Source organism: Rhea pennata, chromosome 5, assembly GCF_028389875.1.
Source record: "Rhea pennata isolate bPtePen1 chromosome 5, bPtePen1.pri, whole genome shotgun sequence".
In the NCBI taxonomy this organism is placed as follows: Eukaryota; Metazoa; Chordata; class Aves; order Rheiformes; family Rheidae; genus Rhea; species Rhea pennata.
This window is the reverse complement of record NC_084667.1, coordinates 54,875,264-54,900,631: the sequence shown is the minus strand read 5'-3', so window position 1 is coordinate 54,900,631 and position 25,368 is coordinate 54,875,264. Positions and strand designations below refer to the sequence as shown.

Genomic DNA, 25,368 nt, shown 5'->3' with positions numbered 1-25,368 from the left:
TAAAAATCAATTGCAACAAGTGTATAGTTATTGAAAAGAACCAAAGAATTGATGAAACCTCCCAATTTGTAATAATGCAACACAGTTTAAATGAGTAATAGCTTTTGGTTAGGTTTGAGAAAATTTTTGTGAAAGATAAGTAGGTGATTGCAGACTTGAAACTCTGTTTAGCCTGCTTTTGGAGACTAAACTTTCTGGCCTGGCAATTCTTTTTCCTTTGTGTCTAAAAAGTATTCATTTGTTTTTCATGATGGTATAACTTTGTCTAATAAAAGATGTTGCATCTCCCAGGTCTTTGGCTGGCTTTATGCATGTATTTACTGGCTAGCTAGTGGAGCTAGAGGAGATGTAGCTGTGTACCAGTATAAAATTCTCTAATTGCTTATTCTGCATAATTTCTCCAATGTCAGGATTGTATTGAAAATAAACCCTCTAGCTGTGCACTCGATTCTGGAAAGGATAGCAGCAGAGGAGGAAGAAGGAGATGGTAACTTTCAAGAAGAAGAAGAAGGAGGGTCTCATTCTTTGAAGGATGTCTGTGATTTTAGAAGACCAGAGCCTTCTCCTTTTTCTTCTCGTAGGGTCATGTTTGAAAATGAAGAGGTACTATAAAGGTCTCTTACTGCTGTTGGGCTCATTGTAGCTTGAATCAATATATTCTCCCTACCTTTTATCCGTTGTCTGACCCCAAAATATTTTTTACTTAAGGATTGTTTCTCTCTCTCTTCCATTTTTTTTCCTTTCAGATGGTGATGCCAGGAGATGTAGCTGAAATGACTGACTTTCAGGATAAAACAGTTAGCAATTCTCATTATGTTTTGGAACTCACGTTGCCAAATATTCACTTAACACTACCGAACAAAAGCTTTTATGAAAAACTTTACAATAGGCAAGTATGCTGCTTTGCTTGGTTATCATGACCTGTATGTACTGTGTTCATTGTAGATAAAAGCTACTGAATGAGTAGCTATAGAAGGAACTCATTAGTGTAGTTTTCTAAGAATATAAAGTGCTATATAAATTAAAACTCAGTAAATCTCTCATACTAACTTAAATCTGATCTGTACCTTAGCTGCTGGCTGCAAAGGTACTATGGCAGATTTCATGAACAGAGGAGAAAGTTAAATAGTTCCTTGCTTTCAAAGAAAACATCTGTTCAGACGTTTTATACAATGTTTAGTTTGCTCTGACCTTTGTGAATTTCCCCTTTTAAATAGGTCATCATGCTTCAAAAATGGTTGGATTCATTTTTTTTCCTGTCTTTTTTTATTCATTAATTCCTTATCTAAAGCAGTAAGACTCGACAAGTTATAAATTAACTACAGGAAAGATACTTCCTGTCAAATTCTACTTTGTATTTCATATCAAGATATGAAAGATATTTATCAAAGATATGTGTAAGAAAGGTTATATATGTATATACAGAGATGTAGGTGAAGGTGGCAAAACTGACACAGGCTCACTTGAAATTTCAAAAAATTAGAATGTTGTCTACCATTTTGTTTGAAAACTGATGCAATAGATTTTTTGCTTTCCAACCTACTGAGGTAATATGCACCTACTAATGGAGGATTTTTATGACAGTGTCAAGTGCTGGACTTTGATATGTGCATATGATAATTATGGATAAAAAATAATTCATTATCGAGTGCTTCTATTCATTAATATTTTTTTCTTGTGCCATTGAACCTTTTCTCTTCCTTGTTTACCTGTAATATATGAAATCTGTGAAGGAAATACTGCTTGATTAACCATATATTAAATGGGAATATAATCATATGTTTTATGTATAATAATAATAATGTATTTCTTTCTAGGATCAGCAATGATTTATTGTTGTGGGAACCCACAGCTCCATCTCCTGTAGAAACATTTGAAAACCTTTCTTACGGTGTTGGACTATCTGTGGCCAGCCAGCTCATCAATACTTTCAGTAAAGACAGCTTTAGTCAGTTTAAATCTGCAGTTCATTATGGTAATGCACTTAATAAATCATCTAGAATTATAATGGTACCAAGCATAAGTAGCTGAAATGATAAAGCTGATAGTGGAAAGAATTAGCAAACTTATAAGAAAGGATTTACATATCCCAAAACCGTTGTATTAATTGAAATATGAATGCGATTTTTTTTTCCATCTGTAATCTGATTCAATGAGTTATTGGCATAAGTGCACTAGTTAACAAAGTTGTTTGCCATTTTATCTAATAGATGATGAGAGTGGATCTGAGGAGGAAACACTGCAGTATTATTCCGCAGTTGATCCAAACTATCGTTCACGCAGAAGGAAAAAGCTTGACTCCCAGAATAAGAACTCACAAAGCTTTCTCTCTGTTCTGTTAAATGTTACTCGTGGATTAGTTTCAATATTCACAGATGTAAAGGTAAGATACTGGAGCTGAAAATAATATGCAAAATCTAGTATAGTATGTCAAAGTAACCCTGTTGTTTTGGCTGTGGGACCCCTTCGTGATGTATGTACTGATTTTTTTTTTTTGGAACGAGGAAGTGTGTTTACAACATCATTAAAATCATTCTGTAATCTTGATACTACTGTGCTATAATGTAGTTAGACTATAATGCTACATAATTAATATTTTAACAATTCTAATTACTTTTTATTTAACATTAGAATAAACAGAAGCAGGGAAATCTGTGGTTGGTGGTGAGTGCCATGTTTTTTCAACTGTTTTTAATTGTACAAACTCAGGAAAAAGTCACTTTGTCTTTCCTATTCTTCTTTCAGAAAGATGATGGAAATATACTGGAAGGAAAATATGGTGAATTCTGGTTAGAATTCAACAATGGTTCACTTTTCAGTGTGACTAAATACGAAGGCTTTGAAGATAGACACTACATTTGTCTTCATTGTAGCAGCCTCAATTTATATCATCAAGGTAGGGACAGAATTAAGATGGCTTTCAGGATAAATTTGAGATAAGATTAAAGCTCTTTAGGAGATATGCTGTCTTTTTGCTCTGATAGTACATCATTTGGCACAATAGAGCTGTAGTTTATGGCTAATGACCCTATATGCTGCAGTAATACAACTTAATGATAACTTTGTTTTCTTAGTTAACCATTCAACAAAAATTCACAGGTTTGTAACACTGGCAGCTGCTGGTCTTTAGATTTTATGGTCCTCTGACAATTTAGCTATGGTCTGTTCTCTATTGAAAAAGTACATGCTTCCTATGTCTTCATGGCTCTCTGATTTAAGATGGTGCAGTGCAGTCTGCAGCGGAATTTTAGTTCCCAGGTGAAGAATTCTAAATTGTAGTTTTTATGGCTGATAACTCTACCATAGTTAAAATTTTTCCTTTCAAATGTCTTTGAATCAGTATTGGTCAGTGGACTTTCAGTGTGAGGCTTAATTATTGTGGGTTTAGAGTTTAGTCTTGCACCATCTCATAAAATGAATGAGAGAGACATGCAATTAACTCTCTACACAACCTCCTGAAGATCCTTGTCCTTTATTTCAACCTTTGTTAGAAAAGTAAAAAATAAAGTTACATTCAACATTTTATGAGAACTGTAGTTCTAAATACTATATCACTTCTAACCTCTCCTTCCAAATTGGTAGTCCTAACATTAATTAGTGATAACGAAAATCATTTTAGAGATGTTAAGAATGAAAGGGATTTTCCGTAGCGTTTCTTAAATCACTAACAGCTTTGAAGCATTAGGTAATTCATGCTAAAATCTCTCGGCAGGTTTGGTAGATGGAATTGTCCCTTCATCTGAAGTACGACTGCCCAGCACTATACGTCCACATTGGTTAGAACCAACCATTTCTTTTTCTGAAGAAGACGGTCTTAGTAGGACCACTTCAGATGGTGTGGGAGCGGACTGTTTGAATATGCTAACTGTTGCAGTCAAAATACAGTCAGATAAACTAGAGAGCAATACAAAGGTTTGTGTTTTCAAATTTTTGCTTTTATAATTTATTTGGCTTATCTTGAAATACTAAGTGTGGGAGTTACAGAGATCTTAGATAAAGAAACAATAAATTCAGAGCCATTCTCTTAAACTATAATTTTCTATTAAAATCAGATTCTTTTGGATGGATTGTAAAACTTAAGTATCAGCATAACTTACTAATTCTTTCAGTGCTTCACAAATGTTGATCACATTTGATGAATGTACTTGTTGGCCAGTTGGCCCTTTTCTTCTCACTCAAATTTTTTTTTTCTTCGTTCATTGAGTTTTAATGTTGTGCCAAACCAGACAGGAATAAATATAAAGAGTTTTGAAAGCTTTTGGTTCAGCTCACTGGTAGTGTCATAAATGTGCAGCTTTTGATTTCTTACTTGGAACTCCACTTTGACAATGAGAGTGGTTCATTTGACTTTGACAATAGCATTCATCAGTATGGCTAAAGGATGAGCTGTTAAGTGGCTTAGTGGTGACGAATGGATTAGTGGAGTTATCTAGAGAAGGAATCTGCAGACAAACACAGGATCTTAGTGGCTCAGTGGACTCAGGTTTGAACAGCGAAATAAAGGACTATGTTAGGTTTGTATTTTTGGTAATTCCTGGAGAATCCTAGCATGAATGAACAGATTACCTTCCTACCACCACCAGCACCACAAAATCGGTCATCATTTCTAAACTCTCCTGTTACAACAAGTAATAGACTGTATTAGTCATGGTTTTTGTTTAGGAGAGGATGTCTTCTGAGTTTCTAAACCTGACCCAGTCCTTTCTTCATTTCTAGACAGTTGGGAGATTCTGGAACAGAAGCAAGACTGTTTCATATACTAGATCTCAAATATTTATATATAAATTTAATGTAAATGTGCAACTTTCTTGTACAGGAATTTCTAGTTGCTGTTGGACTAAGAGGAGCTACCCTTCAGCACAGAGTACTGCCTTCGGGTTTAAGCTGGCACGAACAGGTCAGGTTGCTACAGTTTTCTCAAATCTTTAGTTTCAATGTCATTGCTTTAATATTTGCATTAAATATCCAACTTACCACAGTGAAAAATCCTGGTGTTAGCCTTTGACTCATTATCCTACTTGGTTCTTGCCAATGTTATTCTTTACCTTTTAAAAAAAATTTTTTTTCTCCCCTTGTCTGTCCTGGATAGCACTGAAGAGTATAAACTTGTTCTCAAATTTTTATTTGTGTATTCATTTGCTGCAGTTCATCTCATCATCCTAAATTTCCGCCAGGCTCACTTGAAGTTTAAAAAGTTGAGGTCAGATAGGAAATCTCCATAGCCTAATGTTCATTATTTTCTTGACCTTATCTTTATCCAAGTATTTAGATAACTCTTGACTTAGAATAACCATATGCAGCTTTGATAGGGTTTCTCTATTTCTGCATTTCTTCCATTGCTTACTTCATTCTTCAAGTTGTAGTTTCTGCCTATCAGTTTCCAGTTTAGATTGTTTGTATAGCATTAATGGAAAAGAAGACTTTGGGGAATTAGTAAGCAGCTGATTACAAAGAAGTTTGTAATGCAAATCTCTGACTTAAAAGGGTTATATTATGTGTGTATTCAGAGGTATAGTATAGCAGGCAAGACTAGAGAATCTAGAACTGGAAGCTGGGGGTAGGGGTATATGAATTAGCCATACCATTAACAGATTAGCAATATTTTGTGTATTTTCGTGTACATTATGCTGAATAACAGACTGTAAACCCTATCATTCAAGCTGTCCTGCTAAAATATATGTAGTATGCATATTTTTATATGCATTTGTATAGTATGTCTGTGTGGAGCTGTATTATAGGAACTTAGTACTTTAGGCTCAGCAGTGTCACTCCTTCTCTGCATGGTGTTCTTATGTCTTCTTCTAGACTACTTTACATATTGTATTGCTATTAGAGAGTGATTTTTCTCTCAGACTGAGTTAAGAACCTTGCCTGAGATGTGGTTGGGTATCTCTTTGGGGAAAAAAAGGTTATTAGTGAAAGGATTAGAGGGAAGGATTGAGAAGGTTAACAGTGTTGATATGCACTATGCTTGGGATAATGGTTAAAGACAAACTTTTGTGTTGTAACCGAGTTGAGAGAAACTTAAAGATGATGGTTCTCAAAGAAAAAGTAAAGGAAGATAGGAATTTATTTTATACAATGTAGGCTACTGATAGGCAAAGAAAGTATTCCTAACACTGAATGAAGTGTGAAACGCTTTAGAAACAGATTGAGAGGAGTTGGATAATTACTCACGTAAGGTTTGTGTGGCTAGGCCCTTTCCATATTTTTCTTGTACGTTGTTTGGCTCTTGTATTTTTTTGCCTTGTTTACATTCAATGCTTTCCTGTATTCACGTACTTGAAAGCACCTTTAAATATCTACCATATCAAGCATTTTGATGTTAAGGAATTTCTTTTTTATAATTTATAATTGCTTGTTAAAATAACACATATTGAAGGACAATAATAATTGTTTGTGACTTTTAGATTTTATATTTCCTGAATATTTCTGATGAGCCTGTTTTGGGATATAATCCTCCAGCTACAATCACTACTTTTCATGTACATCTGTGGAGTTGTGCTCTTGATTACAGGTAAATAAAATCTAAGCATATATCACTTGATACTACAACTCTGTATTTATTCTTTAGGAATGTTCCAGTTTGCATATTGTAAATAATATTTATTTAGGCTTGTTTGGGAAACGTACTTGGCATAAGTTCTGTACAGTTTAAGATATTTAAAGGAGGATAAGCACTAGCCTATCATTGGGGAATTCTCAGTAGGCAACCTGTAAGACTTTATTTGCATTCAGAAATATGCATAAAATACTGGGGTGTGTGTGTATGTGTGTGTGTGTGTGTATATATATATATATATATATACACACACACACATATATATATGTGTGTATATATATATACACACATATATATATATACACATATACATATATATATGTGTGTGTGTGTATATATATATATATATACACATACATACATACACAATACATGTTTTTTTCCCTTTCTTGATCCTGCTTTTTGTTAGGCCCTTGTTTTTGCCGGTCAGATCTCTACTTACGGTTGAAACTTTCAGCATTTCCAGCAGTGTTGCAGTAGATAAATCCTCCTCTACTCTCAGGTACAATTTTAAGTGCTTGTAAAACATGGAAACTCCCGTAAAACTTGTAATGCCTCTTTGCATTTTTAATTTAGTAAGCAAACACTTTGTTTAAATGATCAAATTTGTTCAACTCTTTTAAATGTACTTTGTTTATGTGTAATCTTTCTATTTGATTAGGTTAAATACAGTATTGTTATTAATTGGGTTGTATTTTAGTAACAACTAGCAACTCTACAGGCTTTAATGCAGTTATAAGATGTCCTATACTAGAGGACAACTATACTGTATTGAGACAGTATATTAAATAAGGAAATACGTAATGTAATTTTTCTTAAAACTTCAGTTAAATATTCATTCTGTTATACCTGTACTGATATGAAGCATTTCCTGAATTGTTTATTTCTATTGCTAAAACCTTATAAGTGGCCTTGTATATTGGAAACAAATGTCTATTGTATTTTATTTTTTTTAAAAAAGTGCTAGTCTGATGATTCTATATACCAAAACCATTATTTCTTACTCAAATAAGAGTCAAATGGATAACTACAATCACTAAATAAATATTATTTGCTTTTTAAGTTAAAGTATGGATCTAACTATCTTAACTTAAAATTATCTTATGAATTTGGGAATTATGAAAGGTTAAAATGAAGAGTTTGAATTTAAAATATATTTGAAATAAATTTAAATAGATAGCAAGTATATAAATATATGTTCCCAATAGATTTTAAATATATAGGATATAAATATGTATGCATTTATTTTGAAATAATTTTTTTCTAAATCAGTTATTGTCTGTGAAATACTCTCTATTTTGCCTGGTAAGTTGCACAGTGTTTCCTTAACATATTTGTTTGTCTCTTTTTTTCGTTTTTTTTTTTCTTTTCTTTTCAAGGATAATTTTAGATGAAGCTGCTTTACATCTGTCTGACAAGTGCAACACTGTTGTGGTGAACCTTCACAGAGGTAAGAATATTTTAGATACAACTGTGATCCGTTGTTGAATTTCTGATAAAGCCTAAAGAAACAAAATTGCCAGAATACTCAGTGTATATATCTGAAGCTTATTAAAGAAAATAGTAAGCAGCAAGTTGAATATGAGTGAGTAATGTATTGTAGGTGAAAACATGTGAGTGTTGTAGTTTTGATTTCTAGATGCAGCAGCATGTCAGAGAAGGGAAATCTGACAGTCCTTCATGTTGTTATTACAGCTTCATGTTGAGTAATTGAGGAAAGTGCATTTTTGAAAATTTTGAGTTGAGACAGAGAAATCTCAAAAGACATCTCATGAGTTCTAAATGATTTAACTTGGAAAATGTTATATGGCTTGGAATTCTGAGTACACTTTTCAGAAAGATATCAACAATTTTGCTCTCATTCATATAGTAACAATTTTTAAGTCTAAGGAACTTGAATCGATATTTAACGGTTATATTATAGAGTTAATTAAACCCTGTAGTGACAAACATATATTTTGCTGAGATAAGAGATCCTTAGTGAAGGAAAATGTAAAGATATGCCTACTCTCTTTAAATATGAAAGAGGTGAAGTAAATTACTCATGGCACTGAAGACTCTGTACAATGTGAAAGTGTCCAAGTGGCCCTTCAACTGAAACATTCCAAGCATGCTTAGTCACTTAACTTCTGTGTCACTGTTTCTCTAATTCCTATGGATAGGATGAGGATAAATGCATTAAAGATTCCACTGTACCCAGGTGGTGGCCATGAAAGTGATACATTGGGCTGAAGATTTCTGTTCTTACTTTGAGTAGCTGAAGCTTGAACTCCAAGAGTAATTTTGATAATAGGAAAAAATGCAGAAATATAAAAAGTGCTGACCTGCCTTTTTTTGCTTATATTATTTCTAATGGTTTTGTGACCCAAAATATACAGTAGGATTATGTTTGTTCTTAATATTAATCATCTTTTTTATTTACTCATTGACTTTCAGATTATGTTCGTGTTATGGATATGGGACTGTTGGAATTAACCATTACAACAGTAAAATCTGGTTCTGATGGGGAGAGAGTAAGTATCTGTTATCACAATTAAAATTTAAAATCTTGATGGCAGAATTGTGATTTGAAAATGATTTTGTTATGCTTAGAATCAAGCAGGGAGGAGGATTCATTTTCCAATTTTTTTATAGTCTCTCTTGACTAGTTAAATTAATTTAAAAGTGTATGTGTATATATTGCTATTTTTGTAGAACATATTCCTGTCTTCTTATTGTTGCTATCTAGACTAAGCCACGTTTTGAGCTGCACTGTTCCAGTGATGTAATCCATATTCGTACCTGCTCTGATTCATGTGCCGCACTAATGAATCTTATACAATATGTTGCAAGTTATGGTGATTTACATCCACCTGCTAAGACAGAGATTAAATCTGGAGTCACCAAGCCAAAAATGAAGGTATAAAATAGCAAAATACCATCAACTTAACTGTACATTTCCTAGAATCTGGACATCAAAACTAAAACATATTACTGTTTCCAAACAATACGAGAATTTCTGCAAGAAGTGGATTGATTGTGTATATTTGAGAGTAATGTATTACCTTTTTACTGCCTTATCAATACTCGATATTTAAAATATTTTGTGCTGTTTACCTATTGTACTTCATTCTTATGTGAAAGAGGAAGTTCCAGGACATACATGAGCTGTCCACATGCTCTTAATTAAGCATTCTGATGATCTGAATGCCCCAAACAACAATGTTTAAGCGATTTTATGGATCGCCTAGCACATAGTTTCAGTTCAATTTGTTATTTATAAATTTAGGGTATTACTCCTTGTGCTTTAATGATTGTGTATCAAGCCATTCTAGCAAAATCATGTTCAACATAGTTACATCTTAAGGACAACTGCAATATGTATAACTGTTATCTTATAGGTGGATACCTTTAGTCAACCATCTTCCCAAGGACCAGTCCTTGCTGAATCAGAGCAACAGATTTTACGGGATTTGATGAGTGATGCTATGGAGGAAATTGAGCCTCATCAGGCTGCTTCTGCCATGAAGCCAGAGTCTAATGGTAAGGCTTCTCTGAGGACATAAGTACCCTTTAAGTATCCTTAAAAAAAGAATACTTTGACTTTCTTAAGTACAAAATATTAGTAACTGTTAATAATTCTAACACTGTTGATAGGAAAGATAGCCCTAGAAAAAATGAGAAAATTTTAAATATTAAGACTATATCTACACAGCTATTTTAACATCTCCTATGTGTTGGACTAATACTAATACAACCTTTAAGAAAGGCAGGTGAGACTGAAAGTTTTGCATATGTTGAGATGCTGTAGCAAGAGTAGGAGCACACCTTTAATGTCTTGAAATCTTCTGACTAAAAAGAGGTTCTTACCTGCAGTAACAGGATTGTAAAAGTAATTTAAGGTTCTGGTCAGATATACATAACTAAGATGCTGAAAACAATAGGGAAGGATTTTGACTTTGTGGGTGTCTGTCAATACCCAAAATTCTCTGAGTCATCATCAAGTGTAAATTGATAGGGCATACTGCAGTGTGGAAGAATTGAAGACCTCTGTTCTGCATATGAAGGCAATCCAGGAGGATGGAACAGTTTAACTGAGTCACAGAAAGACTTTAGAACTATGAGGCAATCTTTTAATTAGCGGAAAGAACAAGGTAATTGATTTTATCACAGGATTGTAGTTTTTGCATAATGTTTAGAGCTAAATCCAAAGTAAAATGGGAAATGAATTTTGTATTGCAAACGGTGGTAATCTCTTTTTGGGATGTCTTATCATTTTCCACCATTAGAAAAAGACCTATCACTGTATTATTGAAAGTTATAGGTATTGTAGTCTAACACGAATGAGAAACTCGGATACAAAAAGCTATTTTATACCTGTGGGATTTTTTTTATACAAATATTTTTTCTTGATTTTTTTTTTATCAGCTCATCTCTACTAGTAGCAAGTTACAACTATTGTAATTGCTTTCAATCATACAGTAGATAGATTTTTGAAAACTACTTTATAGTAGGAATTGATTTAACATATAAGCCTGTTTTCTTTATGATGTAATTAATTTTAAGTAACTTATATTTTCATTAAATATTCTGTTATTTTGTTTTTATTTTCATCTTTTCTAAAGATTTTTCCACTAAAACTTTTTTTCCCCTTCCCTGCTCCCTCACCTCCCAGGAGTTTTGGACGACAGCTCTCAAACTCGGGAGCCGTCTTGTTCAGATCTCTTCCTGTTTCCAGATGAAAGTGGAAATGTCTCACAAGAGTCAAGTCCCACTTACGCTTCATTCACTCATCACCTGATAAGTGAGGCAGCGGGAGATGTTCCTGCTGAAAGCGACGACTTCTGCATTCTTTTTGCACCCAAAGTTTCTGTTGCTGTAAGAAGCTTTGAGAATTACTGTGATACCCATATGTAAACTGAATTAAGGAAAAAGCTTATGCAAGATGTGTACAAATAATATTTATAGCTTTTTCTTAATTGCTTAATGATACTCTTATCAGTGGGCAAAGTAACAGAAAAGTAATCTTTCTATATAGAACGTACTTCATGCATTGTTATTGTTAGGCATGAATACAGATATTTTAGAATATATATCAATTTTCTATTTCTGCATTATGTAATTCTCTGTCATGATTTACTTTAGAATATATTTGCAATTTTTCTACACTTTATTCACAGTTTAATATTGTCATTTTGACCTGTAATAATGACACAATTAGAAAAAGTTGCAGTAAGAAATACAGCATTTATCAAAATAATAGCTTTGCACATATATTAATCTTGTATTCATTTCTCATTTAGTCTAAGCTTTTATTGCTTTTATGGCCCTGAGATTCTTACCAAAGCTCACAGAAAAGCTTATTTGTCAGTTTAGATCACCGTATCCCCACTGCATGAAAAGATTTAGAGAACTGTAGGTAAACTCTTCGAAAATAGCAAATGGTCACATTCTTCATATTATCTCTAGTTGCCTTCCTCTTCATAGACACAGGTCATTCTGGATTCCTGATGAGAAGGCATATTTGTCTGGTTATCTTCGAGCTTTTCTACTTCTAAAAATGCTAATATGGTAGCTCTGGCTCTACTATGTTATTTTATAATTCTTTTGCAGTTCAGATTGCTTTTTTTTTTTTTTTTTTTTAACTTCTTTTTAGTTTCTAGTTTATTTTTATGTGCATTTGTCTTTAGCTTACCTTAGAGGAATCATTCCTAAACTGAGAACAGATAGTGTGCCTGTATTATATTAATTTCAGAAGGCAGAGTGCAAAATAGTTCTATCTCTTTTAATGTAGAATTACACATCTGAATAAAAAACTTTTATCTTCTCAATGTTACATACTTTTTTTCCACTAGGAGAAAGAGGAGGAACCAATAGTAAAAGTAATGGTTGATGATGCAATTATCATAAAGGAAAATCATTTTAGCCAACCTATTAAAAAAACAGATACAAGCAAAGCTCCCCTTCATTTTCCTGTTCCTTTGGTACGCTATGTTGTGAAGGAAATATCTCTTATTTGGCATCTTTATGGTGGAAAGGATTTTGGAACTGTGCCACCAACATCTCCAGCTAAAAGTTTCATGTAAGTGTTTGAGATAGTTCTGTAGATCAGAACATGTAAGATACCTATTTTGCCTTGGATTTAAGATTGAATGGGTGGCATTAACCTCATAATTCTTCCCTCTGTCCATCCCTCCCTCTCTGCAAGGAATGTTTGGTTCAGTTTATTTCCATATACCGTAGTATATTTTTCCATCTACTAACTAGAATGAACAGAAGTGGTTTTGGTATTTTGGGGGGATGAAGGGATATTTTTACTTTTTAGGGTTATATTGAAAATGAATGTATTCTCTGAGAATTTTCTTTAGCAGACTGGGACATAAGAGACTACTGCTGTAATAGGTGGAGTCTGGTTTTGAGACATTATATAAGCTAAAGGGGAATTAAGTTATGGTCAAAATTAAGGAAGTGTTTTATGAAACTTAATTTGGTGGGAAACATAAACCTAGAATTCTGCTCAAATATGCATAACTTGAGTGGAGAAAAAGTATTTTTTTTTGGCTAACAGTAGCACAAAATTCAGTATTTTTTTTTGCTATTTTCCAGTATTTTTTTTTCTCTTAACCATTACAATACTAAGCAAAATACAGTGAGATATGCATGCTTTTACATTTAGAATTGCAAATGAGCTGATTTTAAAGTAGGAAAATGTACCTTTTTGTTGTTTTCCCCTCCCAGTAGTCCCCATAGTTCTCCTTCTCATACGCCAATAAGACATGGACGGAGTACAACATGTGGGGGAAGAGGAAGAAACCCAGACTTCCTAATGGAAATTCAGTTAAGCAAGGTGAACGATAGAAAAATTTTTAGCCATGACTCTTTGTTTGTGAATAGTTTTATATATGTTTGATACCAGCTTTCCTTTAGAGTTGAGTCTTCTTTCTTTCATTAATATGTACATCTAAACAATCATGTTGAAGATGATGAATTTAGAATTGATTTAACAATTTATTTGTTCTCCTAGAACAAGATTGCTTACTTGATGAACAAACATGCTTCTAAAGAGGAAGGATGTTTATTATATTATTCTTAATGGGTTTTTTTGGTTTGACTGGTTTTTACGACTGCTTTCCTGTTTTCTTGCAACTTTAGTTCTACTTTGAATTGATACAGCTGTTATGAAATAAAATGATTTAGGAAAATAATTGGTATGTATCTGTTGAGACATTCAGTGTGCCAGTTGTTAACTGGATATTAAGTAATACCCAGTTATTTCACAGTATCATAATTTTTATGATTTCCGTTAACCTTATTTATCATAGAAGCAAAGTTGATTCTGTCACTGTGAAGAATATTAACAAGGAGTTAACAAATCTCCATATTTGATAATTAGTAACAGATCCTTTTTAAAATAAAATCCTTTTATTTTTAAAATAAAATTTTCTCAATCACTTCTATAAACATAAAAGGGATTACATAAAACTAAATGCCTTTTATGTTCTGTACATATTTTTAGAGCTTAAAATTAAACCTATTAACAGTTAAAATTTGCCAGAAAAAATTGATAATTCTTTAGCCTTTTCTAGACCGAAATGATGCTATGATAAAAAGGGTAGAACAGTTTAATACTCCGTGTGAAAATTCCATAGTAATAAAATATTTCTTAATGTCTTAGTATCTGTCCAAAGGAGGCAACAGTTCTGTTTGCTGTGTGCGCTCTATTCCATTACACTGCAGATGAGAATGTTGTGGAAGTTATTAAGGCAGGAAATGATATAGGTAACCACAGGTATCTGATTGGAAATGAGAATTACATGAAGAGATGGGGGGAAAAAGGAGAATTTAGAATTATTTAGAATTAAAGTAAGGGATTTGAATTTCTGTGAGCTAATGTGAATAAAGGAAAAGGAAAGTAAGATTGCAAGTAGCAAGATGAGAAGGCTATTTGGTAGAGAAAAGAAACGTTACTTTCCTGATAATAGGTGCAGGATTCAAGAACTGCTGGATTCCCTGATACAGGCTTCAACATGATGCAAGAAAGAAGAAAAGTTGCAACTGAATTGAGAGGAAAAAGCAGAGTACATATTAGAATATAAAATAAAACCTGTTCTTTATTTCACACTTACTCTTTGTTCGAGCTTGAATTTCCATCCCAAATGATTATGCCCACAAACAGGAACTGGTGTGCAAAAATCTGATTAGTCTTTATAAGCCTTATTATTACTCCATGATTTTAACTTTACAGGAATAAACTTTAAAGTCCCTCCCCCCTCCCCTTTTTTTTAGTTGTATTCTATTGTTTAGCTTGATTATCACCAAAGCTGATCATGCTGTTTTTCTTCTCGTTTAAAAAGGTGAAATTCCAGCATGAGGTATACCCCTCAAGTGGGCCAGAAAGTGAATCCAATCTATTGGAGCAGCCAGTATCACGGCAGGTTTTTATTGTTCAAGACCTGGAGATTAGAGATCGCTTAGCTACATCACAAATGAATAAATTTCTCTATCTCTACTGTAGTAAGGAGATGCCCAGAAAAGCTCATTCAAACATGGTAGGGTTGTGAAATATATTAATTTTACTGTATTTGTTGTGGTTGGACATTATCATTGAGAGTTGTATGCATTTCTTGATCTTGCAGAAGAGGGAACTTGAGTTTATGGAATATTGATGTGATATTACTCATTGCTAGTTATTTTCTGGATTTCTAGTAGATATTAAAATTAATTAAAAAGGCAGTTTGAATATTAGTATGTCAGGTATTAATGTTTTTGAGATTCTATCAATTTAAAAAAGTAGGTGCCCAAGAATACTTTGCAGGTATTCTGGTTTTAGTTTGGAACACATCTGTTTGCATGCTTAAAATTTTCAGTAGAAATGTAGTCTTACAGTACACTGCAATCATGTTGGTTCTATAAAGAATTTAGTAGTTTTGCTTTTTAGAGTTTTCTTATTTCAATGATTTTTTTTTATAACATCCATAAAAATTAGTTCAGTTCAGCACTGGCTTTATAATTGACAAGTGGAATCTTATTAGCAGGACAGAGGGTTTGCAGTGAATTTTTGTCCTAGCTAGTGTTGTGAGATTAAATAATAGTGAATATTGCTACCTTTTATTTAACTTGTTGGTGTTCTTCAGTTAACAGTCAAAGTATTGCATGTCCGTCCAGAGTCAGGGAGATCCCCGCAGGAATGTTGTTTACGTGTTTCACTAATGCCACTTCGCCTCAACATTGACCAGGTTGGTTGTACCAATGCGAAAAAAAAAATCTATATTTCCCTTTTATTTAATATTGATACTGTTCTTGTTTAAAACTGTGTATAGCAGTCTCACTCTTTTTATGAGGTTATTGTCTAGGTTTGCTATTTTTGATTTATGATCAACCACACAACTTCGGATCTCTGTGTGCTTCTCTTTGTTCATGTCTGTGTTAGAACTTACCTTGTGCTCCAGCTATTACAGTGATAAGATTTTTTTTTTCTTTTAAGTTAAAAACTAGCAATATCTATAGATCTGACCTGTCAAAAAAATGCCAGTTCATCACCTGAGATTTCTGATGACCTCTGTACTTCTTGAAATGATGACTTTTTAAAAGCAAATGCTTATACTTCAGCAATCTTGATTTGTTTGTTAGTGAATTGATTTTGGTGGAGTAAATTGAAAAAAAGTTTATTATTAACTCAGAAGCTGTTCAAAATATTTTAGTCAAGCACAGTTGATGCTTCAGGACTGATTCTATGCAGTGAAGCTTTTGGTCTTGCTATAGACTGCAGTGACACGAAGAACAGAAATGGGAGAAATTGTTTTACTTTTTCTTTTAGCAAGCACTTTGTGTAAAGTATTTTTCATATACTCAGGCAACCAAGGTGGGATTTATTTATTTATTTTACTGTTAGTTGGTAAAGAAACTAGGTATTCATGCACATTCAAATTTGAAGTGCAATTATTACTCATTGTAGAGACATTTCATGCGTAGTTTATCTTCTGCAAAGAGATGTCTTTTTCAAAAGCACAGTTAGGAATACTATGCCTACCTCCTGTTTCTTGCAACAGGCATTAGATACCAAGTTTTCACTTTACTATTAGAAAATATTTCTCTGTATGGTTTGTAATAAGTTCATATAGAATAGTAGCATGGAAATGCTGCTATCATGTGACCAAGTATGTTCCCTCTTTATAACTTTTCTAAATCCTTTGAATTTTGAACCATAAAAAGAAGTAACCTTTAACTTCTGAAAAATTAAACACGCTTTTCTTAGAAGCACTGGGCTGCATGCACTTATGTTAGAAATTCTTATTGTTACTTAAGATGTATGCTTATCCGTTTAAACCAAAAAAGGAAAAAGAAGTCCAGGTATCAGTACTCATAGGATAAATAAGGCACCAGTGTGATGGATCTGTCAAAAAAAGAAAATGGATGCAGCAGATAAAACATTAAGTAGTGGCAGAGAAGTGTTAGTAACTTTCAGTGAGGCACTGGTGAGATCTAATCTGGAATGATTTGTCTTCATTGTCAGTATGACAAATGAACATAAACTGGCCTTGAATATCTTTTGGTTTGAAATTAGGAGCAAGTGTTTAGCCATTAAAACACTGGGCCAAATGGCAGCAGAGATGATGATGAAAAACAGCTGTTTTAGTACAGCTCAATAGCTTATGAATCAAATCATGTATGGCAGGGAGCAATGTCCAACAGGTTCTTTCTAGTTTCTATCCTTGATTCCTAAATGACTTGTGCATCTGTTAGAGGATCAAAAAGCATTAAAATAAAGAAATGCATTTTGACTTCTATCCACATAGAAATATGAGACCTAGAATTGAGGGTAATAACTTTTTAGAGTTCGTGATCTTTCTTTTTTTTTTTTTCTTTCTTTCTTTCTTTCTTTTCTTTTTTTTTTTTTTTTTTAAGTTCATTATATTCTATTTTTGACCATAGGATGCCTTGTTTTTCCTGAAGGATTTCTTCACTAGCCTCTCTACAGAAGTTGAACTTTTAGTAACTCCAGATCCTGAAGGTATGATGAGATAATAGGAGATAATAGGCTTTTTTCTCCTTTAATGTGTGTGCATGTGTATTAGTGCACATATGTGAATCTCGTGTGTTTGTAAAGCAGTTACTGATCAAAATTCATTATTAATTTTTTAGAACACAAATTTTGGAAGTGTTTTATGGTTTTGTATTTTATTAATACTGACAAAGATCTTCAACACCTGGAATTCAGGTACAGAGTGTAGCAAGTTTGGTTTCACCAAATTGGAGCTTATTTAATCACAAATTTTGAAAAATTTGCAGAATATGTGTATATAATACTAGGAGCTATTTAGATAGAACAAAAACATTTTTTGTTGCCTTTTAAATAAAGTTTGCCTAATCAGTTGAAGTGTAATGCTTAGAAAAGGAATATAGCTCAAGTTTGTAAATAAGCAGTACAATGTATGTAATTTGTTAAGCAGTACTTCCATTCAACTATATTGTTTGATATAATATATATATATATTTTTTTTTTTGAAAAGTGTACTTCTCTACTAATTATATCTGTGAATTTGTTAGCAGCTGTTCTTTACCTACTTCTGTTGAGACAGCATCCTGAAATGAGTAGGCTATGAAGTCCTTTTCAATGCTCCTGTTAAAATAAAATAGATTATTTATGCCATTGCGTAATTAGAGCTGACAAAGTTTTTTTTTTTTTTTGAACTTCAGAACATTTCATGCAGGCTTTTAAATAAAAAGCAATGGCTTTTTACCATAAACCTCAAATTAAGCTTCTTGTAATAGTATCTAATGATAATTAAAATATTATCGCACTAAGAGAATATTATTAATAGTCCTGGTAGTAATTCCTATTAGTTAGCATTAAAATTTATTAATACTAAGATAATTTTGTAAATCTGTCTTTTTTGTAATCATTGTGAAAGATGGGCTGCTTATTGTATATAACTTCTTTTTATCTTAGTTAAGAAGTCCCCTGGTGCTGAAATCACTTGTAGTTTGCCCAGACATGTCAGCAGCCTTAAGGACCCAAGTCCAGTCATTTCTTTCTCATTACACAAGCAAACAACTGAAAATGGTAGCATTGATTCTATGGATGCAGTTAATGGAGATGATCACCATTTCTTAAAAGAAGTGACATCATACTGTGATCAACCAATATTTTTCAGGTAAATTTTTGTTACAAGGTTTCCAGAGAAGCATAGCTATTCTGCTGAATGCTTTAAGAAAGTGTCGTGATAAGCTATTCAGAACTTATGGACAAGATATGTCTTGTTATTTATTTGCTGATTATGGAAATCAAATATACTTGTTTGTGGAACTGGAAGGTAACTACTGAATTTATTAACTTCTGTGCACTACTGTGCACGAGAAAAAAAAAGGAATTCTATCTACAGAATAAGTATGATGTTTTACAAGTAAATAAAAAGACCAATATTTGTACTGTAGATCTGAAAATGTAAATTAGATCTAATATAACCAGCAATAAAAGTATAGAACAAAAATTATATCATGGTAAAGTTCTTAGATTAAAGTATGGTAAGAAAAGTTCTGAATATTGTACTGACCAAAAACTGACTGTACAGATTGCATCTTGTTATACAGAAGGTTTTTTTTTCTCATGTGTTCAGATGATAGATACTTATAACAACAGATATCTTGTAAGCATCAAAAACCAAACCGAGAGAGAATGACTGTGATTTTATTTTATCACATATATCCCTAGCAGAATTTTTTGATATGTTCCAGTTGCAGGACTAAATTTTGTCCACATAGATACATCAGCTTTTTTTTTCTTTTTTTTTTTCTCCTGCAACATGAATTTAATTTAAAAAAAATTGAAGGAAGATGTACAGGAAAGTACTACTTTTGCAGGACAGCTATATTTATTGTAAATGCTAACCTTGATTTGAAATTAGAAAACCAAGAAAAGCTCAATTTGCCATTGTGTTTTTTACACTTGCCCTAAAGTACTTGAACACTAGCATAGTATCTCGAGGAACTGTGGTTTACAGAAAACAGTATGGGAGGATGGGAAGCCATGAATTATTTTTAAAAGGATCAATTTATTTCCTGTTTATGTTCCTCATTGTAAAATTTCTTTTGTATATTCAGAGAATTTCGATTTACATCAGAAGTTCCAATACGGCTTGACTATCACGGCAAACATGTATCAATGGATCAGGTTTGTTTATAAAGCTGATGCTGCAGAAGAAAATTCCCTTCCCCCCTCCCCACCTCCCATGAATTGTGATATATTTTATGTTCCCTACTCATTGTTGATGTACCCTTGAGAAATGCAGATCATTTTTTTTCTTAAAATTCCAGTAAAGCTTAGTCTTGTTTCACTCGTAATCTGAAACTCAGGGACAGATCCTGGAGGTATGATAAATATGACTTTCAAGTCTGATTTTGAGTACAAATTAATCCACTCAGTGACTGAGTGGAAGTCTTTTTGCACAGCTGTGATGTCTCTCAAAGGATGATACCAATGCCTGATGCCTTAAGTGGTTTCATTTGTGAATGTGCCATATGTTTCATTTTCTTTGTCATGTAATGCCAGGATAAAGTATTCCCCTTTTTTCTGTTTCCTTCCCCTGCAGTCCAGCATCAGAATCTGGTGCAGATTAAAAAATCTCTCGTGTTTATTTTTAATACGGTTTAGTTACTAAATCCAGTTTGCAGAGCAGATGTCTCATATTCTGTTTGCACAAACACATTTGTAACCTGTTATGGCACAAGAATAAGAAAATTTGAACAAGTAGAGGTGGAAATTCCTTGAACTGGCATTGCTGCCAAAGGAATTGTAACATGAAATAGCAACTTTATGATGCCTGGAACATAGTAATGCCAGAGCTAGGTTTACATGACTTTTTATGTCTTCATACTTTTGAAGAAACTGCCTTGTACCAAAAAATTTTTCTCAGAGTAGCTGAATAAGCCAGATTTTGTCTTTTACAAGTTTTTAGGTAACATAATTTGTAATGCTGTAATTATTGTCATTTAGGAGACTGGGAGGGGATCAGTTTAGACAAATAAAAATGCATGCAAAAGATTTGAGATGATAAAATTATTTCCAATTACAGACTGCTCAGAGTGATTAAACTCTTCTGATAACAAAATACTTCATTTACAGGGAACATTAGCAGGGATTCTTATTGGGCTTGCTCAGTTAAACTGTTCAGAATTAAAGTTGAAGAGACTTTGCTACAGACATGGGTAAGCTTATCAAATTGTATAATAATATCAGTATTACAGATTAGACCTGTCTATGGTGAATAATGGAATATCACAAGCAAAAATGCAAAACTTCTCAATAGATGCACTTACAAAATTCAAGATGCTTTCTAATGATTTTTGTAACCAGTATTTCATTTTGAATAGGTCTAATGTAATTTATGGGCATTTGTTCTTTGAATGTGACAAAAACTGGAATTAAGAAATGTCTGCAAATGTATAGCGTTCAAGAAAATAATCTATTTTAGTATGTAATATATGTGCTAATCTTGGAGCTAAACTCTTAATTTTAGCTGTATGGTTGCTTCCTATGAAGCTGTATGCCATTGTGCAGTCTTAAACTTTTCTTTTATGAGACACATACATATGAAACAGTTGGATTGGCCAAGAGCAACTGAATATGACACTCAAACAACTTCCCCTTTGTTCAAATGATGTTTTTGATTTCAATGAATAATGAATCCAATAAATTCTTTTTTTATAAATATTGATTACTTTATTTCAGTTTGTTAGGTGTGGATAAATTGTTCTCCTATGCCATCAGTGAATGGATTAATGACATAAAAAAAAACCAGCTACCAGGAATTTTGGGAGGAGTAGGGCCAATGCATTCACTAGTGCAGTTAGGTAAGTTAATTCTTATTTCTATACACATACATGTGGCACTGGTTTAAAAAAAAAATGACAATGCCAACTCTTATTTTTACTTGCTAACTATGGCATTCTATGTTCATTTGCAGTTCAAGGTCTGAAAGACTTGGTGTGGTTACCAATAGAGCAGTACCGGAAGGATGGCCGTATTGTAAGGGGCTTTCAAAGAGGAGCGGCTTCTTTTGGTACTTCCACTGCAATGGCAGCACTGGAGCTAACAAACAGAATGGTTCAAACAATACAGGTGTAGTATATTGCTTCTAGAATTAGACATAAAATGAGAACTTTTAGCAGTAGTGCGCTTTATATTAAGCTAGTATCTTAATGCTACATTTAAACTTGGGATCTGTGTAAAGAATGCTATACAAATAGGATAGCAGAGAATCAGCAAAATTTCAGACAATCTGTGAGGTGAGAACTATGGTTGAATCAAATGCAATGTCTAGAAAACTGTTTAAATTCTGGCCCAACATCCAGACTGTTAAATGTTTTTATAATGTCCCTGTCCATGTTTTTCCCATTTTATTGTTGCTGCTTTGGCTAAAATATATTTTTTATCATAAGAGTTATTTTTCTGCACAGCTTAACATTAAATACTCAGCTGCACTGAGAAAAGTCACTGATATGAAGGAAGATGAATTCTTGGCTCATTTGTATTTTGCAGTAATAGATTCTGAAAATTTTCTGGTAATATTTGCTTATCGGAGCTTAAAAGCAACAGCAATCATGATAATACATTAGAAGTCTATAAAGCTTTCTGGTTTTAATTCTGAAGTAGTCTTGATTTAAATAGATAATAATTTTATATTCTTTAAAGTAAAATACCTAATGAAAATACAGTTTTACCACCTAATTTTGCAAACATTGTATGTGTGCTTAATTTCAAACAAATATGATCAAAAACAGTGGTGATATTTACATGAGTGGAATTATGTATTTGCTCATGTATTTGTAAGAAAAAACTACTATTGTTTAAATGTTTTCTTATATTGAGCTTTTCAGATGGATCAGAGAATGCCTTTGAAGTAACAGCAATTTCAAGGAAAAGAAAACAAATTATCAAGACCTACAGCATTCATAGTTTCCTTTGTTATGGAACTTAATGTATAATTACAGTTGCATGCATTCCAGGAGTTGTGCAAAGGCTCAAACAGATATTGTAGAATATTTGTAGAATTAACAATACTTATAATTATGTCACCCTATGAATAGTTTAGAAATATGATCTGGTGCTATAGTAAAACTACTGTTACTTCACACCTGCTCTCTATCTTCAGGCAGCTGCAGAAACTGCTTATGACATGGTATCTCCTGGGCCAAGTTTTATTGAAACAAAAAAGATCAAACGATTCCCTCGCCATCGTTTAGCTCATCAACCAGTAGACTTACGGGAAGGTGTGGCCAAAGCATATAGTGTAGTAAAAGAGGTGAGTGCAAATGTCATTGTTCTTAACCAAACTTAAGTTATACCTCATAAGGAAGCAAATAAAATGCTAAATATTAGCTTAAGCTAAGAAATTTTTAAACCAAATGAAGAAGGTTTTTAAAAAGACCATTGTCATCAGTTATCATAAAACAACAGAAAATTTGAAAGGAAAAATCCAAGAAGCAGAAATAAGACAAGATGTTATGCAGATAAGGATGAATAGGACTTCAGTGTTCTTTAGTTGTGTATGGTGCTACTAGATATCCAAAAGTTTAGCAGTATATGGGTTTACTGTTATTCTGAGATATGTAAAGATGATTCTTTACTATAGTTACTGCTATATTTTGAGGTTATTAGAACTTAAATGTAATAATAATGTAAAACAAGTGAAAGCTGTGTCTTTATCATGGCAGTTTATTAAAAGTTAGAGTGCTAACTTGTGTGTGTGTTGTACTTTTAGTATTGTAGTTTGTTAGCTGCACCTGATACTAGGAAGGTAGATCTCAAGTGGGGAAGTCTTCAATGAATTCTGTCATTTTGGAATAGCCACAATAGACCACAGCTTTTTAGCTTACTAGCAAAAAGTGCCACCAGAAGTTTTATGAACTAACAGAAAAAAAGTTATTTCACGTAAGTGTTGTTATTTTAGGCTTCATTAGAAGATCTAAGTTACATTTATCTTATTATCGTTGTATATTTCTGATACAAATCGAAAAGGTTCTTATTGCTGAGCAGTTACAGTTACCATTAAACGAAGAGGTTGCCTCTCCTTACAGGAGAGGTTGGTTTTTCTTTTTCTGTGTGGCTAATTTCTGTTAATTTTTCAAAGGGGATTACGGACACAGCCCAAACCATCTATGAAACTGCTGCTCGTGAGCATGAAAACAGAGGAGTAACTGGAGCAGTGGGAGGAGTCCTTCGCCAAATTCCACCAACTGTGGTGAAACCCTTTATTGTTGCGACAGAGGCAACATCAAATGTTTTAGGTGGAATGAGAAACCAGATCAGGCCAGATGTGCGTCAAGAAGAGTCTCAGAAATGGCGCCTCGGAGAAGACTGAGATTATAAATGTGGCTCAGCAGGCAGGTAGCCAGGCTGGAAATACAGAAGGTCATGTCCTGTTGGCAGCTTTTGATGGAGCTCACTTTGTTTTGTTATGCTCATCTCAGGAACAAACAAGGTTTTCAACTATTTAATAGCAAAACATCCAACCAAAAATATTTATGAATTGAAAAGCAAATTGGTACTTGCTTATGCTGTGTGTTACCAATACATTTGGTAGATAGTGCCAAACATAGCAAAGCATGCGCTGCCAACTCAGAGACATGCTTGCTCCATTCCATTTACCATATTTTTTGTGGTAGATCTAACACCTGAAGCAGCAGCCTGTATGGTGAAACTAAGTATATTTAAAGATATTTTTTTCAGCATAGTAAACGAACTGTCTTTAATAAAGGGCTCTATAGATGCTCTTCACTGACAAAACAATAAAAGCTTTCCTTTTGGACATGAGATATGAAGGCTATGTAATATGAAAGCAGATAATATTGTTTAGTGATCGTAAGCATTGCTTTTAGTGTGGCATTTACAACAAGGGCAAGCTTGATAACCATTCAGAATTTAGATTCAGTGTTGATACACCTATGAACAGAATTTATTTCTAAATATCAAATTCCTACTTTTGTGGGTCTCTGAAGAATCTGAATGTCGCAGAAATGTTCTGTTGTGTTGCACTTTAAAGGATGTGGCCTGTATATTGTGCTTTTTTATAGTGTGAATAAAATGTAATGTGCATTATCCTTTATGTGGTTTAGAAGTTTACACAAATTACTGAAAAGAGCATCATTTGATGAAGATCCTACAGAAGGGAGAAGTGTATCTTAAATTTGTTTAAACTACTTAATATATGTAAAAACACTTTTGTTTTCAGTTACACTAATTACTATGCTAACAATAACTGTTCCTCAGAAAAATACAAATTACATACTACTGTAGCCAAAAGTTCTTTCTAAGAATGAGGAATCCTAACTAAAGTAAAAAGAATTATTTCATGATTTCATAGTTAGACTATATTTTAATAATCTACTTTTATTTAAAGATCACATTATTGCAAAGTGTTGTTCATGCTGCTCTCACAACACAAAATATTTTTAATTTAAATTTTGTATTGTCAGTTATTTGACCATGAGTATTCAGGGTCATTTAATTTGGGTTGGGGATAGGTGAGAGGATGAAAAAAGAAAAAAATCTCCAAAAATCAATGTTGATACTGACATTATTTTCAGTTTAATTTGTGACCAGGAACTCCACAGAGCTTTATTAAGCAAATGACATTGCACAGTGTCTTGGCAATGAAAGGCACTAGCTATGCCATGAGTTAGTTTATTCTTAAACTTTCTTTTCTTGTACCAGCAAAATCTGGAGGACAAAAAGTGAGGGCTGTTCAGTGTTTTTTTTTTTTTTCTTTTTCTTTTTTTTCCCCCTCTCCATTCATTTTGAATTACAAGACCTTAAGAGTTTTGGTGAC

At 33.1% G+C, this 25,368-nt stretch overlaps 1 protein-coding gene across 4 annotated transcripts in view; it reads left to right on the top strand.

Moving 5' to 3' along the window:
- ATG2B (autophagy related 2B) overlaps positions 1–24,638 on the top strand; it is a 42,457-nt gene extending 17,819 nt beyond the window's left edge. For 2 of the 4 annotated variants that reach the window (XM_062576401.1, XM_062576404.1), the window contains 26 exons: positions 411–603; positions 747–889; positions 1,818–1,975; positions 2,211–2,383; positions 2,746–2,896; positions 3,713–3,912; positions 4,817–4,897; positions 6,411–6,517; positions 6,972–7,064; positions 7,942–8,012; positions 8,999–9,075; positions 9,291–9,461; positions 9,943–10,084; positions 11,217–11,419; positions 12,397–12,623; positions 13,280–13,388; positions 14,896–15,090; positions 15,676–15,777; positions 17,474–17,552; positions 18,492–18,696; positions 19,643–19,712; positions 20,664–20,746; positions 21,270–21,391; positions 21,505–21,659; positions 22,693–22,842; positions 23,671–24,638. In XM_062576401.1, the coding sequence (XP_062432385.1) occupies positions 411–603; positions 747–889; positions 1,818–1,975; positions 2,211–2,383; positions 2,746–2,896; positions 3,713–3,912; positions 4,817–4,897; positions 6,411–6,517; positions 6,972–7,064; positions 7,942–8,012; positions 8,999–9,075; positions 9,291–9,461; positions 9,943–10,084; positions 11,217–11,419; positions 12,397–12,623; positions 13,280–13,388; positions 14,896–15,090; positions 15,676–15,777; positions 17,474–17,552; positions 18,492–18,696; positions 19,643–19,712; positions 20,664–20,746; positions 21,270–21,391; positions 21,505–21,659; positions 22,693–22,842; positions 23,671–23,901 (3,691 nt within the window). In that variant the 3' untranslated portion in view covers positions 23,902–24,638. Of the gene's footprint in view, positions 1–410; positions 604–746; positions 890–1,817; positions 1,976–2,210; positions 2,384–2,745; positions 2,897–3,712; positions 3,913–4,816; positions 4,898–6,410; positions 6,518–6,971; positions 7,065–7,941; positions 8,013–8,998; positions 9,076–9,290; positions 9,462–9,942; positions 10,085–11,216; positions 11,420–12,396; positions 12,624–13,279; positions 13,389–14,895; positions 15,091–15,675; positions 15,778–17,473; positions 17,553–18,491; positions 18,697–19,642; positions 19,713–20,663; positions 20,747–21,269; positions 21,392–21,504; positions 21,660–22,692; positions 22,843–23,670 lie in introns of those variants that run through there. The other 2 variants (XM_062576402.1, XR_009958498.1) reach the window with 2 other exon arrangements.
- Positions 24,639–25,368: the final 730 nt, after the last annotated feature.